General features: G+C 42.9%; 1 protein-coding gene across 1 annotated transcript; it reads left to right on the top strand.

Annotated features, from left to right (window-relative positions):
- Positions 1-259: 259 nt before the first annotated feature.
- On the top strand, positions 260-17,746 carry LOC106607396 (heparan sulfate glucosamine 3-O-sulfotransferase 2). The gene is made up of 2 exons (XM_014204319.3): positions 260-1,358; positions 16,739-17,746. The coding sequence occupies exons 1-2, from the start codon at positions 739-741 to the stop codon at positions 17,355-17,357; spliced, it is 1,239 nt and encodes a 412-aa protein (XP_014059794.3). The 5' UTR covers positions 260-738; the 3' UTR covers positions 17,358-17,746.
- The last annotated feature ends 1,028 nt before the right edge of the window (positions 17,747-18,774 follow it).

Genomic DNA, 18,774 nt, shown 5'->3' with positions numbered 1-18,774 from the left:
GTTGTCCTATTAAATCCAATTGGCTAGAGAACACACATTCATGTGAGTTATGTGGAAATGTTCACACACAGGTATCCACATTGACTATGCTTCACCTGCCAACTATATATGCTGTATGTCTCTATAAAATAGGCTACCAGGAGTATTCCTTTAAAAAGTTAAATGCATGGAGAATATGATCATATGAAGAGTGACGTCAGACGGCATCTTTATATATTCATCATCTGTCCCTGACTGCCGCAACCGCATTCTTGAGAACTTTGAGAAAGCAGCCAAACATGAGCTGAACATCGCAGATCCAGTGAAGGCGAGGCTGAGGCTTCGCACGGATTAGAGTCAATGGCAGATTACACAGTGCCTTTTGGAAGAGAGGCAGATTTATGGATTTCGGCAGGTTTCCAAAATCACTCATCATTATCCAACGGACGGCATATTTTACCCAGACCAACGGATTGAGGAAAACGAAGGATGGGATTGAGGATAACGACTCCGTGGGGGTTTAAGTGTTTCGACAAAATATTATGCAATTAGTTAATATTCCTGATGCAATCATCCTACCACTCAAACTATATGAACTCCTTTAGGCGGAATCATTCTCCTTTTTCCAAGAAAATGGCTGAAATCAATTTACTCCAAAGTTATCCAACAATTGTTTAATTGGAAACGATGCAAATTGTGCATAAGTAATTTCTTGGAGGAACATTTACCTGGTTTTCTGTCGTGTTGGGATGTTGGCAGATGCAGAGTCCTGTTCCACAGGGAGACACCGCAGTCCAGGCGCAGCACAGAAGAAAAACATGCAGTCCCTTGACCCATGGAGATATGGCATATAGGTTGATCTCAAACCGAATCGTGCCATCTTCAAATAGGTTGAGCAAACGATTTATTTTTATATTCACCATTTCATTGTCCTTCACATATTTATGCTACAGCATACTGTTTTGTTGCGGTACAATCATGCCAACCCAGAGTTCTGAGGAAAAAAAGTGCCTCCATCACAAGAACGTAGGAAGCAAAAAACTTCTGCAAAAAGATTGCACCGCGGACAGGAGGACAGCTCTGGATGAGACTTTAAACGTGGCATTCACTCACCAAGGATCAAGTAATGCTCGCAACCAAAGTAGAAATTCTGCCTTGCCCATCACTCACAAACGGAGTATTGCCCCATCCGAATATAATATTACTGTTGCACAGAAATATGGAAACAAAAAGTTACCTAATGCACTAATCATCGGGGTGAAGAAGGGCGGCACCAGGGCAGTGCTGGAGTTCATTCGAATTCATCCAGATGTGCGCGCGCTTGGAACAGAGCCCCACTTTTTCGATAGAAACTATGACCGAGGATTGGACTGGTACAGGTACGAAATGTCACGTTGATTTCAATATATAATAAACTCATTTGTCTGTTTATGATATATTTTCATTTTCAATATTACATTTTTTGAACAAGTGCATGCCCCCTACGAAGGAATTTGTCTCAATAAAACAGTAGGCTTAGGCTAAGTAGGCTTATGACTTCTTACAACCTAATGTATGTAGGCCTGCCTATGAGAGAATATAGATATGGTTGGGTGTATTGCATTTATATCCATTCTATTCTAATGCGTATCGCTGACATTATTAGTCCGCTTAAAAAGAAGTGTGTACCAGGGTGTATACTTGACTGTCCCACGATTGTGTTCGTGAAAGTTCGTGAAAGTCCATAACGTTTTTCATGATCATTAGGCTAATCAGGTACCTTGTGGTACATGGAATAAGTGTGCAGTATATTCCCTCCTCTCTACCTACCACTCTTGTTGAGATTGTTGATAATGATCACTTAGAGATCCTTTTTCATAACACAGTACAGTAGTGAACACTCATAGATACAATGAGTATAACGACAATTAGGGACACCTTCCTGATATTGAGTTGCAGCCTCAGGTCATCGGGGCATGGACTCTACAAGGACTTTACAAGGTGTCGAAAGCGTTCCACGGAGATGTTGGCCCATGTTGACTCCAATGCTTCCCACAGTTGTACCAAGTTGGCTGGATGTCCTTTGGGTGGTGGACAATTTTTGATACACACGGGAAACCGTTGAGCGTGAAAAACCCATCAGCATTGCTGTTCTTGACACAAACCGGTGCACCTGGCACCTATTACTATACCCCATTCAAAGGCACTTAAATATTTTGTCTTGCCCATTCACCCTCTGAATGATACATACACAATCCATGTCTCAATTGTTGCAAGGCTTAAATGTCCTTCTTTAACTGTTCCTCTCCCCTTCATCTACAGTAATTGAAGTGGATTTAACAAGTGGCGTCAATAAGGGATTATTGCTTTCACCTGGATTCACCTGGTCAGTCTATTTCATGGAAAGTGAAGGTGTTATTCATGTTTTGTATTTTCAGTGTAGATACACTACATGACCAAAAATTATGTGGACACCTGCTCGTCAAACATCTCATTCCAAAATTATGGGTATTAATATGGATGTTGGTTCCCCCATTGCTGCTATAACAACCTCCACTCTTCTGGTAAGACTTGCTTCCATCCACAAGAGCATTAGTGAGGTTGGGTCGCAGTCGCCGTTCCAATTCATCCCTGAAGTGTTTAATGGGGTTGAGGTCAGGGCTCTGTGCAGGCCAGTCAAGTTCTTCCACACTGATCTCGACAAACATTTTCTGTATGGACCTCGCTTTGTGCATGGGGGCACTGCCCTGCTGAAACAGGAAAAGTTCTTCCTCAAACTGTTGCCACAAAGTTGGAAGCACAGAATCGTCTAGAATGTCATTGTATGCTGAAGCATTAAGTTTTCCCTTCACTGGAACTAAGCGGCCTAGCCGAACCATGAAAAACAGCCCCAGACTATTATTCCTCCTCCACCAAACTTTATAGTTGGCACTGTGCATTGGGGCAGGTAGCGTTCTCCTGCCATCCGCAAAACCCATATTCTTCCGTCAGACTGCCAGTTGATGAAGCGTGATTCATCACTCCAGAGAACCCGTTTCCACTGCGCCACGGTGGCGAGCTTTACACCACTCCAGCCGATGCTTGGCATTGCGCATGGGGATCTTAGGCTTGTGTGTGGCTGCTCGTTCATGGAAACCCCTTTCATGAAGCTCCTGACAAACAGTTATTGTGCTGACATTGCTTCCAGAGGCAGTTTGGAACACGGTAGTGAGTGCTGCAACCGAACACAGATGATTTCTACTCGTTACGCGCTTCAGCACTCGGTGGTCCCGTTCTGTGAGCTTGTGTGGCCTACCACTTTGCGGCTGAGCCGTTGTTGCTCCTAGACGTTGCCACTTCACAATAACAGCAGTTGACCGGGGCAGCTGTAGCAGGGCAGAAATTTGACAAACTGACTTGTTGAAAGTCAATGAGCTCTTCAGTAAGGCCATTCTGCTGCCAATGTTTGTCTATGGAGATTGCATGGCTGTGTGCTCAATTTTATACACCTGTCAGCAACGGTGTGACTGAAAGAGTCAAATCCGCTAATTTGAAGGGGGAGCCACATACCATATAGTGTAGTTTGTGAGATAATTGATCTAAAGCTTTGATTTCCCAAGGCATACAAATATTTTGGAATACCAGAGTAAAAGAAACACTCAGAACAAAAGCAATTGGAATCGTAAGCATTACAAGTAAATCATGCCCCAAATCCAGGATGAAGTTACTTTGGCTTGATACCCAGGTTGAAATGCCACAGTATAGCTGCAGTGTCAAATTTCAGTAAGTAAACATGCAGATCAACGGTAATAGATATTTTCAGCGGCAGACTTTTAAGAAACCCTCTCCAGCAGAAACATGGCTAAGATTGATTAGTGACCTCGGATAAGGTAGGACTCCTCCTGCCTTCCCTCTGACGGGATGTCGCTCCAGTGTACATCGATGAGACAGGACACTGGCGCTGTCTCTTACCCACGAGTCAGACCTTGGATAACAAAGTCCATAGAAGAGTAATAGCCTTTTCTCATTATTGTGCCTACCCAAACAGTACTGCGCTGGCTTTTATATTTTCCTTTCACATGATCCTTTCCAGCATGGCCAGGTCCAGTAAATCTCAGCTCAGCTTGGCTCAGTTGTGTGACTCCACCTGCTCTCATCCCTTGGCAACCGTAAGACCTTTGCTGAAGATGGTACCCGCATGCCTAAAATCAGGCATTACACAGGTGTCACATTCTCCTCTCTGACAGAACATGGTACCTGTTGAGTGAAACCGAGCAGGGAACTCTCATGGGCCGCATCTACAGTTAGCTGAGAGAGAAAACCCACTGAAACAAAGAATGTGCCATTAGAAAGTGTTCTGTTCTGTAGGAGATTCTATCAGACAGGCCACTCTAGTGAAATCACCCAGCAGCTCTCCCTAAGCCCAGTTGGTTGGGGTGTGTGCTCACTGTCCCATCGCAGTGTGAAGCCATTTATACCTGCTGTGTTTAAGTCAGTTGAGTCAGACTCACCCATTGGGGAGCTGCTTAAATCCATTTAAGGGACCTGGAGGCATTCAGTTCAGGGCTGAGGACTTGACGTAGCAGTGCTTTTTCACACACTCTGGAGGTTAAGAATAGGCCTATAATATAATTGCAATAATTCTAATATTAGACTAATAGAACAGCGGGAAGTTTGTGTGCAGTAGGCTTGTGCCAATATAGTGCCAATATTAGCAGATACTGTATTCATATAATTAGTTTCGCGTTAATTATTAATTACACACTCACACTTACGTACCCACTCCCATGCATGCACACACGTACACACGCACGCACACACACACACACACACACACACACACACACACACACACACACACACACACACACACACACACACACACACACACACACACACACACACACACACACACACACACAGGCTCTAAATTCATCAGTACTATTTGGGGACTGATTAATTAAAATGCCACAGAGGCCAGGACCTAGCAACAGTGTCTCTAATCCCCTCTGAAAGCAATTTTAGTTTAGCCACTGACATCTTGCAATAAGAGCCACCTAAATGCCGCCAGTAATGAGAAAGATAAATTGGCTGATTAACGTCAGAAGTTCCATACAAATCACCTTTAATAATGTGCTTCAGAGAGTCTTATTTTTCATTTTATTTCAGTCCAAGACATGAGACACCATCCATTTAAATGTAATGAGTGTTTGCTGTATTAGTTCACCTCAGTCATGGTGGCTGAAACTTTATGCGGACGAGAACTAATATGACCTGGTCTCAGCTTTAAATAATACGATTGTCGCCATCGTCTAATGAGTCACTGTGATAGACTGTCTTCTATTTTTAATCTTTTTAATTGCGCATTACTTGCATAGTCCAACTATTTTCACCCCATTGTAAGTGACAGACCTGTGTGACGACAGTGAAATGGTGCAATGCTCATTACTTGATCTCCAGAATAGAATAAGACCCATTTGGCCTAATTTAGATTGGATGTGAGTGTCTCTCCATCCCTGTGACTATATAAGGGGCAGCTGAATCATACATTATACTGCAACCAATTCCGCAACACTTCATGGACGCGTTTTTCCATTTTTGCACGCGATCAAAAAAATCGAACAAATCCGCATCCCTACACACCATCACCATCAGAACTTAAAATGGCATCTCAGCTCTACTGATTTTACAGGAGTCAGACGCACATCAAATGAGAAGTGTTCAAATTGTGCAAGAGGCCTCGTAGAATCTGCTTCAGCCAAGAGTATTCTCCAGGTCCACCATTAATTGGCTCAGGGAGGATACTGAGCCCCGGAACTCTAGCGTCAGAAAGGTTGACAAGGACAGAAAGTTGTCTGCTGCTCATTTAACGGAGGGAACTGCACATTCCACTGGCCCAGGCATCTCTCTCCACTAGTAATGAGGAGTCTTAATCCCGATATAGCTCAGAAACATGTAGCAGTTACCATTAATTACAAAAACAACTTCTCTCGGGAATATCCCCCAAAGACACCATGGCAGAGTGAGGTTTTGGTATTAGGATTTTGTATTGAATAAGTCATTAGCTGGAGTTGCCAGCAGCAAGAGGCAGAGGTAGTGGTGTTGTGAGTTTCCTACTCAGAGACAGGGATAGAGCCTTTACCAACTGTAAGTAACCCAGCTGTACATATCATTAAGAGCTGTTGAGAATGGTAGGCCACCCTGGAGGCAAGGCCACACAATGACACTATTCTGAGAGACAGAATCTAACATGGCCGACACCAAGCCTATAAATGTATAATGTGATTAAACAAATGTGTAGTTTTGACTGTAGTAAATTGAGTTTGATTAAATGGGGATATGCACAACTCCGTTCAAACTGTTTTTCCTGGAGTCTAGTCTAGTTAGTACAATACATAGTATACACGCATCAAACAATTTCGAAGGAGATGGCCGCCGTTTTACAATCCCATAACCGATTGTGCTATTGTGTATGTTTTTTTGCGTTATTTGTAACTAATTTTGTACATAATGTTTCTGCCACCGTGTCTTATGACCGAAAAGAGCTTCTTGATATCAGGGCAGCCATTACTCACCCCGTACTGGAGGAATTCATCTTCTTCAACGAGTTGGAGGGGAAGGATTTACTCCAGACACCCGACAAGGCCCTCATCCCTGTCATTCGCAGGAGGAAAAGACAGAGATATCGTGGATGACGGTCCGGGTGTAAGGATCCATCACCGAGAGGATAATCTACCTTTACCATCGGTCCTATTAGCCAATGTACAATCAATCGATAATAAAATAGATGAACTACGAGAACGTATATCCTACCAGCTGGACATTAAAACTGTAATATCTTATGTTTCACTGAGTTGTGGCTGAATGACGACATGATTAATGTTCAGCTGGCGGGTTTCAAGCTTTTTCGGCAGGATAGAACAGTGGCCTCTGGTAAGACAAGGGGCGTTGGCCTATGTATATTTGTAAATAACAGCTGGTGCACGAATTCCAAGGAGGTCTCGAGGTTTTGCTCGCCTGAGATAGAGTATCTCATGATCAGCTGTAGACCACACTATTTACCAAGAGAGTTTACATCTATATTTTTCGTAGCTGTCTATATACCGCCGCAGACTGATGCTGGCACTAAGACAGCACTCAATGAGCTGTATACGGCCATAAGCAAACAGGACAACGCTCATCCAGAGGCGGCGCTCCTAGTGGCCGAAGACTTTAATGCAGGGAAACCCAAATCAGTTTTGTTTAATTTCTATCAGCATGTTAAATGTGCAAACAGTGGGAAAACAACTCTAGATCACCTTTATTCCACACACAGAGACACATACAATGCTCTCCCTCACCCTCCATTTGGCAAATCTGACCATAATTCTATCCTCCTGATTCCTGCTTACAAGCAAAAACTAAAGCAGGAAGCACTAGTGACTCGGTCAATAAGAAAGTGGTCAGATGAAGCAGATTCTAAGCCACAGGACTGTTTTGCAAGCACATACTGGAATATGTTCCTATGGCATTGAGGAGTACACCACATCAGTCACTGGCGTCATCAATAAGTGCATTGATGCCGCTTTCAAGGAGCGGGACTCTAACCCGGAAGCTTATAAGAATTGCCGCTATGCCCTCTGACAAACCATCAAACAGGCAAAGCGTCAATACAGGACTAAGATTGAATCGTACTGCTCCTCGGATGTGGCAGGGCTTGCAAACTATTACAGACTAAAAAGGGAAGCACAGCCACGAGCTGCCCAGTGACACAGACCTACCATATTAGCTAAATTACTTCTATGCTTGCTTCGAGGCAAGTAACACTGAAACATGCATGACAGCACCAGCTGTTTCGGAAGACTGTGTGATAACGCTCTCCGTAGCCGATGTGAGGAAGACCTTTAAACAGGTCAACATTCACAAGACCGCAGGGCCAGATGGATTACCAGGACGTGTACTCCGAACATGCGCTGACCAACTGACAAGTGTCTTCACTGACAGTCTGTAATACCAACATGTTTCAAGCAGACCACCATAGTTCCTGTGCCAAAGAACACTGTTCTCCTTGTTCACTCATGACTGCATGGCCAGGCACGACTCCAACACCATCATCAATTTTCCCGATGACACAACAGTGGTAGGCCTGATCACCGACAACGATGAGACAGCCTATAGGGAGGAGGTCAGAGACCTGGTCGTGTGGTGCCAGGACAACAACTCTCCCTCAACGTGATCAAGACAAAGGAGATGACTGTGGACTACAGGAAAAGGAGGACCGAGCACGCCCCCATTCTCATCGACGGGGCTGTAGTGGAACAGGTTGAGAGCTTCAAGTTCCTTGGTGTCCACATCATCAACAAACTATCATGGTCCAAACACACTAAGACAGTCGTAAAGAGGGCACGACAAAGTCTATTCCCCCTCAGGAGACTGAAAAGATTTGGCATGGGTCCTCAGATCCTCAAAAGGTTCTACAGCTGCACCATCGAGAGCATCCTGACTGGTTGCCTCACTGCCTGGTATGGCAACTGCTTGGCCTGTCACGTCCTGACCAGTATAAGGGGTTATTGGTTATTGTAGTTTGGTCAGGACGTGGCAGGGGGTATTTGTTTTATATGGTATTTGTTTTATATGGTGTGTGTATGTAGAGGGGTGTTGGATTTATGTGTTCCGGGGTTTTTGGTTTATGTTCTTGTTTTGTATTCTAGGGTTTCTATGTTGTGTATTTCTTTGTTGGCCTGGTGTGGCTCTCAATCAGGAACAGCTGTACATCGTTGTTTCTGATTGAGAGTCATACTTAGGGAGCTTGTTTTCCACCTGTCCCTTTGTGGGTAGTTGTTTTTTGCATTGCTGTTTTGGATAGCCTGCGAAACTGTCGTACTGTCGTTTCTTTGTTTCTTGTTTTTTTTTGTGTTCACATATAAATAAAATAATGATGAGCACGCAACCCGCTGCGCCTTGGTCTAATCCCTTCGACTACCGTGACATGGCCTCCGACCGCAAGGCACTACAGAGGGTAGTGTGTACGGTCCAGTACATCACTGGGGCCAAGCTTCCTGCCACCCAGAACCTCTATATCAGGCGGTGTCAGAGGAAGGCCCTAAAAATTGTCAAAGACTCCAGCCACCCTAGTCATAGACTGTTCTCTCTGCTACCTCACGACAAGCGGTACCGGAGCGCCAAGTCTAGGTCCAAAAGGCTTCTTAATGGCTTCTACCTCCAAGCCATAAGACTCCTGAACAGCTAATCAAAGGGCTACCCAGACCCCTCTTTTACGCTGCTGCTACTCTCTGTTCATAATCTATGCATAGTCACTTTAATTCTACCTACATGTACATATTACCTCAATTACCTCGACTAACTGGTGCCCCCGCACATTGACTCTGTACCTGTAGCCATATATTGTCTCGCTTGTTATTTTACTGCTGCTGTTTAATTATTTGTTACTTTTATTTAAAACTTTAATTTTTTAACTTATCTATTTTTTACTTAACACTTAAAAAAAATGTTATTGACTTCTTAAAGCATTGTTGGTTAAGGGCTTGTAAGTAAGCATTTCACAATAAGGTCTATACCTGTTGTATTCGGCGCATGTGACAAATACAATTTGATTTGATTTTGAATGGATTCCTTGCAAGCAATATTCCAATATTTCCTTTCTCTAGCATATGCCAGGTGTCTTTAGAACCATTTGTATTTGAACTACAGACTGAATGAATATTTGCATTGTCTCATTATGCGTTGGTAATGTTTTCCATTACTCCCTGCAGTTCAGCAGAAAGCCTTTTGCAAAGACAGACAGGGGGAAATGTGACAGGAGGAAACAAGTTTAAACTGAACAGGATGTGAGGTTAGGCTGACATGCACTGAAATAGTTTTGTTTACACTGTGTTTCATTGAAATTGGCAGCGGAGCCGCAGTTAATTAATCTGAAACATTTACCCAATTAACTGAAACGCTCATCTGAGGATGTGCAGCTTGCCAGGCATGGATTTCGGGGTCTTCCTGAGAGTGTCTTCATTTTGGGATAGTTGGACACTTTCCCACATCAAAGTCAGACACAGTAACAGCATTTGGTTTGCATTAATTCAACACTTTATCGCTTCAGGAGAGCAATTGTCTCTCAACATCCTCAGTGGATTAGAATATTGCAATGTGTTGTCATTTCTGTGAAACGTAGTGCACAGCCAACACGACTCAATCAGACATCATTGAGGTCAGACTGATTCTGATTCTGAAATATTTCTTTCCCATACAGACAAACAGGACAGTCCTGATGTAAAAACATAGTTTACTCTGGAAAAGATTGTCAAGGTGTGTATACAACAGATCAGAGCTTTGTTGAATAAGACCTGCTGCTGGTTGTCTTGGCAGTTGACTATAACTGATTTCTTGGTCTAGTTAACCAACCAGCTGGCCTGGTTTCAGTATTGCTGTCTGGGACATTGCTAGGTAACTCTTAATTGACTTCCATTGAGACCAGCTTCTGTCGCTGCTGACTGGTGATTAATGCTTGGACGTCATCCCAGCAGAAATGGCAGTGAGTGAAATATTAATAAGATAATCTTTTCCAGTGGAGATAGAATGAAGGTTTTTCCTTCGTACCAGGCGAGGGGAGTAGACTGCGGTGATGGGATTGTATAGAGACTCTGGTTTTATTACAGCTTTGTGTGTTAGAACACATGAAGCTGTGTAATTGCAATCTGGGTTGTTCTCAACTGTAACATAACATGGTCTGTACAAATGAACCCTCCTTGTGTCATTGAAGATGTGACGTAGCCATACCATAAACATAGGCACATACCGTGGTTTGTAGCAATATAATGATTTAAAAGCTTTCTCACATACTGGTATTACCTGTCCCTGAATCCTATAACATTAGATAGACTATTCACTGTATTGTTGTGAGATGCAATACAAATTAGAAGATGAAAGGCTTCAGAATGAAAGCAATGGATATGTGGATATGTGACTGTCTATGTGAATGTGAATATAATTCAGGCCCCGGTAATAGAGGTATGTGAGAAAGCTTTGAAATCCTCATACAATACTGTATAACACTACAATTCAACAACATGCTCTTAGCATCCACCAAGAAAGCAGTATAGACATGCTCTAAATCCCAGGCTTTTCCCTGCACTGATCTCACTTCATCTTACGTTCTACAGACCATTTGGAAGTGACCATGATGAGCCATGAGACCTTTGTCATAATTTAATCAGGGGCTTTTCCAAATAACCCCCGCTCGAGCCGAGGCCATCCCAACACCACATATAATGGATATGTTGAAGTCACCATGCTCCCTGTCCCTGGTTAGTAGACAGTAACTCACAAGCTGTGTGTTGTATAGTAGGCAGGGTTCATTATTAGTCTGTGTGATGACAGACACGTTCTGCTCTGCCAGAGATAGGGGCCACTCTCTAAATCTCTCCGGCTGTCTGTCTGTTGCAGGGACACTGCCTGCTTGTCATGATTGATGGTTTCCAATTTAAATCCCAATCAGATCAGGCCTGGCCCTCGCATTACTGTCCAATCCTCTGACTCATCATAAAGCTGGGTAATTAGTACCACGAGGCCTGGATTAATTCTGTTGCAAACAGTCTGTCACCGCCACAGCCTTTCTACTGACAGTGGGTGATAGCTTGAACGTGGAGGAAGTGAATACAACACTGAAGTAGGCAAACAAAATCCACAAAGCAGTGGAGGCTGCTGAGGGGAGGATGGCTCACAATAATGTCTGGAACAGAGCAAATGGAATGGCATCAAACCATGTTTGATGTATTTGATACCATTCCGCTGACTCCGCTCCAGCCATTACCACGAGCCCGTCCTCCCCAATTAAGGTGCCACCAACCTCCTGTGCCACAAAGGTTTGAGATTAAACAGAATACTCCATGATTGGGTTATTGATTTAGCCACATCAATACCTGACTCTGTACATCTATTGAAAGATGCTATGCTACATTTTAGCTCAACCTTAGAGATGCTACACGTGTTCTGTACATCTATTGAAAGATGCTATGCTACATTTGAACTCAACCTTAGAGATGCTACACGTGTTCTGTACATCTATTGAAAGATGCTATGCTACATTTGAACTCAACCTTAGAGATGCTACACGTGTTCTGTACATCTATTGAAAGATGCTATGCTACATTTGAACTCAACCTTAGAGATGCTACACGTGTTCTGTACATCTATTGAAAGATGCTATGCTACATTTGAACTCAACCTTAGAGATGCTACACGTGTTCTGTACATCTATTGAAAGATGCTATGCTACATTTGAACTCAACCTTAGAGATGCTACACGTGTTCTGTACATCTATTGAAAGATGCTATGCTACATTTGAACTCAACCTTAGAGATGCTACACGTGTTCTGTACATCTATTGAAAGATGCTATGCTACATTTGAACTCAACCTTAGAGATGCTACAAGTGTTCTGTGCATCTGCCGCCACACACATTCCATTTTGTCCACATTAGAAGACCTGCTAATGACCATACCAAAGTTATGTATACGCACTACTGTGGTTCACCAGCAAATATTTACTGAGGACTCTTATAATGCACTCAATTCCCTCTTGATCTGAAACATCAATGAAGTTCCACTGGCGAGGTCTGGGTTAATTGATTGTGCTGAAGGAGGTGATCCAAAGCTGACCTTTACCTGCTGCTACGGTGTTACATGCCTGATATAGCTGGTGCCTGTGTGTCTGTACAATGTTGACTTGCTCAGCGGAGTCATGTTAGCAGACAGGTTACTTGGCACATCCTTTGGCACTTTTAATGTTACAGTATGCCAGACATGATTTTTAGGTGTTGGTCTCAACACATCTGTCAGGGGGGATATTAAATACACACGTGTGTTTTTACCGGTGAGGGGGGAATTGCTATCTCTTTGCAATCTTGTGAGCACTGGGCACATTTACAATGTTGGTATAGATCCTTCACACCTCGGTTCATTTTAACAGAGTGATTAAAATGTCACAGCCTGTAACACATCCTGACTCCTCTCAGAGTTTCACCAATAACCTGAACAGGAGACGGCTGTAAATTACTCCAGTCAATTTAGTTCCAGCTCACAGGATCCGGATGATGATCAGAGCAGGGAGCCCATCCATCTCTCTACAACTTTGATTCATGACACAAAATGCCAGTTACTGCCAGCTTTATAGATATGTGTGTGTGTGTGTGTGTGTGTGTGTGTGTGTGTGTGTGTGTGTGTGTGTGTGTGTGTGTGTGGATGTACTGTATGTGTCAAAATGTGTGCAATGGCAGTACATTTCCACATTGTGTGTATACCTTCCAACTATATTCTACATCATTATTAATATTTTCCTAATGGTTAATTCTACAGCGTTATCTGATATGATTTACAATATATAATCTGTAGCTTAGTCCCAGAGCTCCACGCAGCTCGCCGGTATTGAGAGCTGGAGTGATCATGGTGACCCTATCCTTTGAGAGTCGGCCTATCGAGCGACAATGAAGGCTTTCAGAAAGCTACGCTACTGAAGGTGCTGTTCTCTTCAAGCACCATAGGGTGTCAGGACAGAATCCACTGCTGCTAAATGGCTTACCACATGTCACAGTAACCTTGGCATATTACAGTTTACAGCGAGAGCCTCCTGTCCTCTCTTATGCTACAAGCACCTCCATTGAAAAAGGCAGGCGTCTAAATACAGGGAGGGCAACGCAAATAGCAACTGGCAATTAATGTTAGCGGAAGTTTGAGGTGTAATATCAGACTTTTGCATGGTGCCATTCCTAATTTCCCACTGTGGTGGTTGTGTTTTCAGTAATGCAGTCAGTATGCTCATATGAATAACTGTTCTTCTCCCCGGTTTGGGTATTTACATCAGAGGAAAATGGAAGATGGCACTTTAGTTAAATATTAATGAAATATTTCTTGATGAGAAGCAGGTTTATATTCTGGTCAGTTGAATGTTTTGAAATCATGTGGATGGGCTTTCATTTATAATAATCAATATCTGTAAAACAAATGTTAGTTCAATAAAAAAAAAAAATACAGAGAGCAGCAGGTGGATCATTTATTTTATCAATATAATTTATTAGATCTGAGAGGGTAAATTCATTTCTCAAATACATGACATGGATTAAATCCCTGCTGAATTGAGAATGTATGCACAACGTGTAGGCCTACACGATGGAAGTGCAGATTATGTTAATGCTAATTCCACCAATGTAATTAAAATCCGGTTAATAAAACAGTGGTAAAGCTGTCCCTGACAAGCTGTTAACGTTTAATGATAAAGAGAAGGGGGGAATAATCTAAAGAGCAAATGTACATGTGTATCTCATCACTCCAATGGTGAACAAATAAAGTTCAATTCAAGCTAGGTTTCTGTTCAACCAAACCCGGGACTCAGCAAACCCAGTAGATAATGTGAGCATGTCATGTTGTTTCTTGTGCTCCCCAAAATGCACATGTTCCTCTTTAGGCAGTGGATCATTCTTGTACTGTACTTGGAAAATGGAGAATGTAATTGGTTGTGTGAAGTAAGAGCATCCCATGAATTATATGTTCCATTATGGGTTTTCTATGGAAAGCTGCACAAAACCTTTTTTGTGTCCTGGTCTCATCTGAAACCCTGGTGGATTAAATAAAGTTATAGGAGGTGATGGATTGTCTTTCATTCCTAATCGACCAGAAATGCACCTCTTTGTGGCAGTTGAGAAATGCTACGAAGCATAGTACAGTACCAACACTCCTTCTCATCAGCAGAAAAGTGACAATTTCAGATCTTGTTCACACTGCGTTCAGCTCCTGCACCAGGCACCAGTGGAAGTGTTAGACTGTCAGTAACACCATCCTGGGTGTTGGTTGGGTTGATTTTTGTAAAGGTTTATGTAATATGCCTAATTGCAGCTATTTCTTTTAACAGTGTTGGTGAGAATTGTGAAACCGAAAAGGGTAGCGTTTGAAATGACAATAACCAACAGTGTTGGAATGTCTGTAGCTTTCATCCATGAGATTATATAGGTTCCTAAAATTCCATCAACGCAATAATACATTTATGATGATGGAAGTGTGAAAAAAAAGAGGAAGAATATGCTATACTATAGGTTAAGGTTGATGATGTAACTAAGTTCCATCACATAGCACCTGAGATATACAGTAGTAGCATGTTTTTAGCGTGTAAAGCTGTTTTCTGGGGATGGTGCTACTGCTGTTCTGTTCCTTCCATCCCATGGAAGATTAATGATTGCCTGTGGCCCTAAACTGGTAAGGCTAACTGAGACACCCAGCAGAACAGCACAGGATTCATAAATCAAGCTAAACTGATCAATATTTCTCAGACTGTTAAGGTACACTACATGACCAAAAGTATGTGGACACCTTCATGTCAAACGTCTCATTCCAAAATCATAGGCATTAATATGGAGTTGGTCTCCCCCTTTGCTGCTATAACAGCCTCCACTCTTTTGGGAAGGCTTTCCAATAGATGTTGGACATTGCTGCGGTGACTCCTATTCAGCCACATGAGCATTGGTGAGGTCGGGCAGTGATGTTGGGGCGTTTAGGCCTGGCTCGCAGTCGGTATACCAATTCATCCCAAAGGTGTTCGATGGGGTTGAGGTCAGGGATCTGAGCAGGACAGTCAAGTTCTTCCACAAAGATCTCGACAAACCATTTCTGTATTGTCATGCAGAAACAGGAAAGGGCCTTCCCCAAACTGTTGCCACAAAGTCGGAAGCACAGAATCGTCAGTCACAGACATAAAGTTACTATTTTATTTCCTGTATCAGTTTTAGTGCAAGAATGGTTTTGGGAGAAACTGCTCGATGCACGTCAGGTGGGATCTATCCATGTTAATGTTCAAAGATTTCTGGAAACAAGGTCCTGACCTGGAGGGAAGAAGCATTTTACTGGATCTAGAGCTTGTATTATGGATACACAATGGGAAAGTCCAGTAGCCTAGAGGTTAGAGAGGTGGACCAGAAGCATGTTGGGAAAGGCAGAAGACACATTTCTGTTCTAACCAATGGACAATAATGTTGTATTCAAATGTAGGTTGTAATTGTATCTTAGAACTATTCAGGCCTCCCGGGTGGTACAGCGGTCTAAGGCACTGCATTGCAGTGCTAGACGTGTTACAACAGACCCGGGTTCATTCCCGGGCTGTGCCACAACCGGCCGTGGCCGGGAGTCCCATAGGATGGTGCACATTTGGCCCAGTGTCATTCGGGTTAGGGGAGGGTGGGGCTTTACTTGGCTCAATGCGCTCTAGTGACTCCTTGTTTAAATACAACTTTTGCATAACCCAGGTTTTAAACAGGAATGATGCATTTCTTAACTCCCATTGCTCGAATCATGAAAGGAAATTTCCAGAGCAATGCCAGTCTCTACATTTTCTCGTAAAATATCAGAACGCTAGTTTACTTTGCTATGCATAGTTTCCATAGATATGAGAAAAACTTTTCAAACATTTTAAGGTGCATTTCCCCAGAAACTTTATGAAAACGAGGACCTATTTAGTGTGTCCCAGATTTTCCCAAGTATCTTTTTCTGTTGGATGTCCTTAATGCAGGTGATTGTGATTTATGAACACCAGTCTAAAATGTGATTGGATGATTTCCCTCCAGCCCTCAGCATCACTGTCACCCTGGAGATAGGGAACATGAGTTGTTTTCATGAAACCTTTTCAGCTATCGAAGTGGATAACAATTTCTGCAAGACAATTAAATTGCTTTACTATTCTATCCCCTTCTAGAGTACTAATACAATGGATTCCAGGCATAAAAACACATTTTAAATCAACGGTTTTCTCTTTCTGTCTTTCCCTATTTAGAGGACTAATGCCACGGACTCTAGACAGCCAAATCACCTTGGAGAAAACCCCCAGCTACTTTGTGACACGAGAGGCTCCCAGACGCATCGCCAGTATGTCCCCCAATACCAAGCTGATTGTGGTGGTGCGTAACCCAGTCACCAGGGCCATCTCAGACTACACACAGACTCTGTCCAAGAAGCCGGACATCCCAACCTTCGAGGAGCTGGCCTTCCAGAACCGGAGCCAGGGTCTGGTAGACACCTCATGGAACGCTATCCGCATAGGGATGTACATCCTCCACCTAGAGAACTGGCTGCAGTACTTTCGCCTCTCCCAGATCCACTTCGTGAGCGGCGAGCGGCTGATCACGGACCCGGCGGGGGAGCTGGGCCGCGTCCAGGACTTCTTGGGTCTCAAACGCATCATCACAGACAAGCACTTCTACTTTAACCGAACCAAAGGCTTCCCTTGCCTGAAGAAGCCGGAGAGCAGCAGCCAGCCCCGCTGCCTGGGCAAGTCAAAGGGTAGAACTCATGTCCAGATAGACCGGGAGGTCATTGAGCAGCTCCGGGACTTTTATAGGCCTTTTAATATCAAATTCTATGAGATCGTGGGGCAAGACTTTAGGTGGGATTAAGAATCTGATTAAAAAAGAGCAGGTGATATGTGCTTATTGAAATGGCTACCTCAGTGGAGTCATTGGAATGAGGACACCTTAAAGTAAATCCAATTTCTCTTCATGTTTGAAAATACAGTGTGAGTTTAACAAGGTGTGTATAATCTGCCTCTAACTTTAAAACCTTTGATATCATTTCCTAGTTCCAACTTTAACATCATGCCTGTTTTGTTAACCAAATAAAAGAGAAATATATTCTCCCACGCCATTTAATCTCACAATTAGTATTCGTCATACACTAAATTGTGTTTCTTCACAAAGGCCTGTTTCTTTTACAACACTGTACCATGTCAATCGTTCCAACTCAATGGACAACAATAAAGAGTATAGAGACAGCTGAGATTTGCTGTAACATGTCTGTCCTATGCTACAGTATGATCACAGACATGATAAAGCTATAGTATGTGAACTTGGCTTAAAATGTGTATCATAAAGGCATTCTGGCAAATTAAGACAATAATGAATGTAAAAACGATTAATGGATGCCCTCATGCATATTATCGTATCAAATCATGGCCATTATGATGATAATTGGAAGCATTTGTCTTATCAGCTTCACACAGAGAAGAGGTAGAATGTAATGGAAAGACATAGAGGAAAAGGTGGAGTTGAACTACAGAGCAAAGTGAGCTCTTCATCCAAGGCAGCATGTAGAAAAACAGCAGATGCTTTTACTCAGCCTTTTGAGAAATTAGGAATGGCTTGATTAAAGAAGCTAAACTAAGAAGCTCCCAAACAAGCAGAATCAGATTGAATAATGTAAGTTGAGTACTGCAGTCTTGGTTAAATGTTTCAAGGCAGGACTTGTGTATTAACATTGCCCAAACAGTACATAGAAGTACACAAATTACAGAGCGTTTACATCTAATTTAACCCCTACAAAGCATTTGCAAATTTGGGGATGTAATAAATGCCCAGTATTCCTAGTTTAATTGCAATCATTAGGGTTGTAAAATAACCACCTCCATGTAACATAGACGCACAGAACCAATGCATATTTTACATATTTATTACATATTCATAGCAGCAGCATTAAAACTGTGTTGTTCCTTCCACAGCATGTCCTTGGTGTAATGAACACGAGGGGAGACAGAGAGCTGGTTTCAAGAACAGGGCGCAGCAGGTGATACTTGAGAAGGACCACAGGAGGAGGCAGGTAGCTGGGTCCAGGGGCAGGCAGAAGGGAATACACAGAGGGTCCAAAAGGGCAACAGTACAGGCAGGGAAAAGGCTAGTAACGTTGTCCGGGAGATCAGGCAATAAATAGGTAGGTAACAGGAAATCTGATAGGCTAAAGTACAGGCAGGGAACAGGCAAAAGGCATCGTTAATGAGGCAGGCAAAAACGATCATACAGGAGAGGTGTAAATCACGGGGAA

This window comes from Salmo salar, chromosome 06 (assembly GCF_965601325.2).
Source record: "Salmo salar chromosome 06, fSalSal1, whole genome shotgun sequence".
Taxonomy (NCBI): Eukaryota; Metazoa; Chordata; class Actinopteri; order Salmoniformes; family Salmonidae; genus Salmo; species Salmo salar.
The sequence above is the reverse complement of the archived record's forward strand: the minus strand, read 5'-3'. Positions and strand labels throughout refer to the sequence as shown.

What these genes read in the sequence shown, in the direction of transcription:
- LOC106607396 (XM_014204319.3), top strand. Translation starts at nt 739, where the DNA reads ATGCAGAGTCCTGTTCCACAGGGAGACACCGCAGTCCAGGCGCAGCAC. An exon ending in CGAGGATTGGACTGGTACAG is followed by an intron (nt 1,359 to 16,738) that starts GTACGAAATGTC and finishes TTCCCTATTTAG; the next exon opens with AGGACTAATGCCACGGACTC.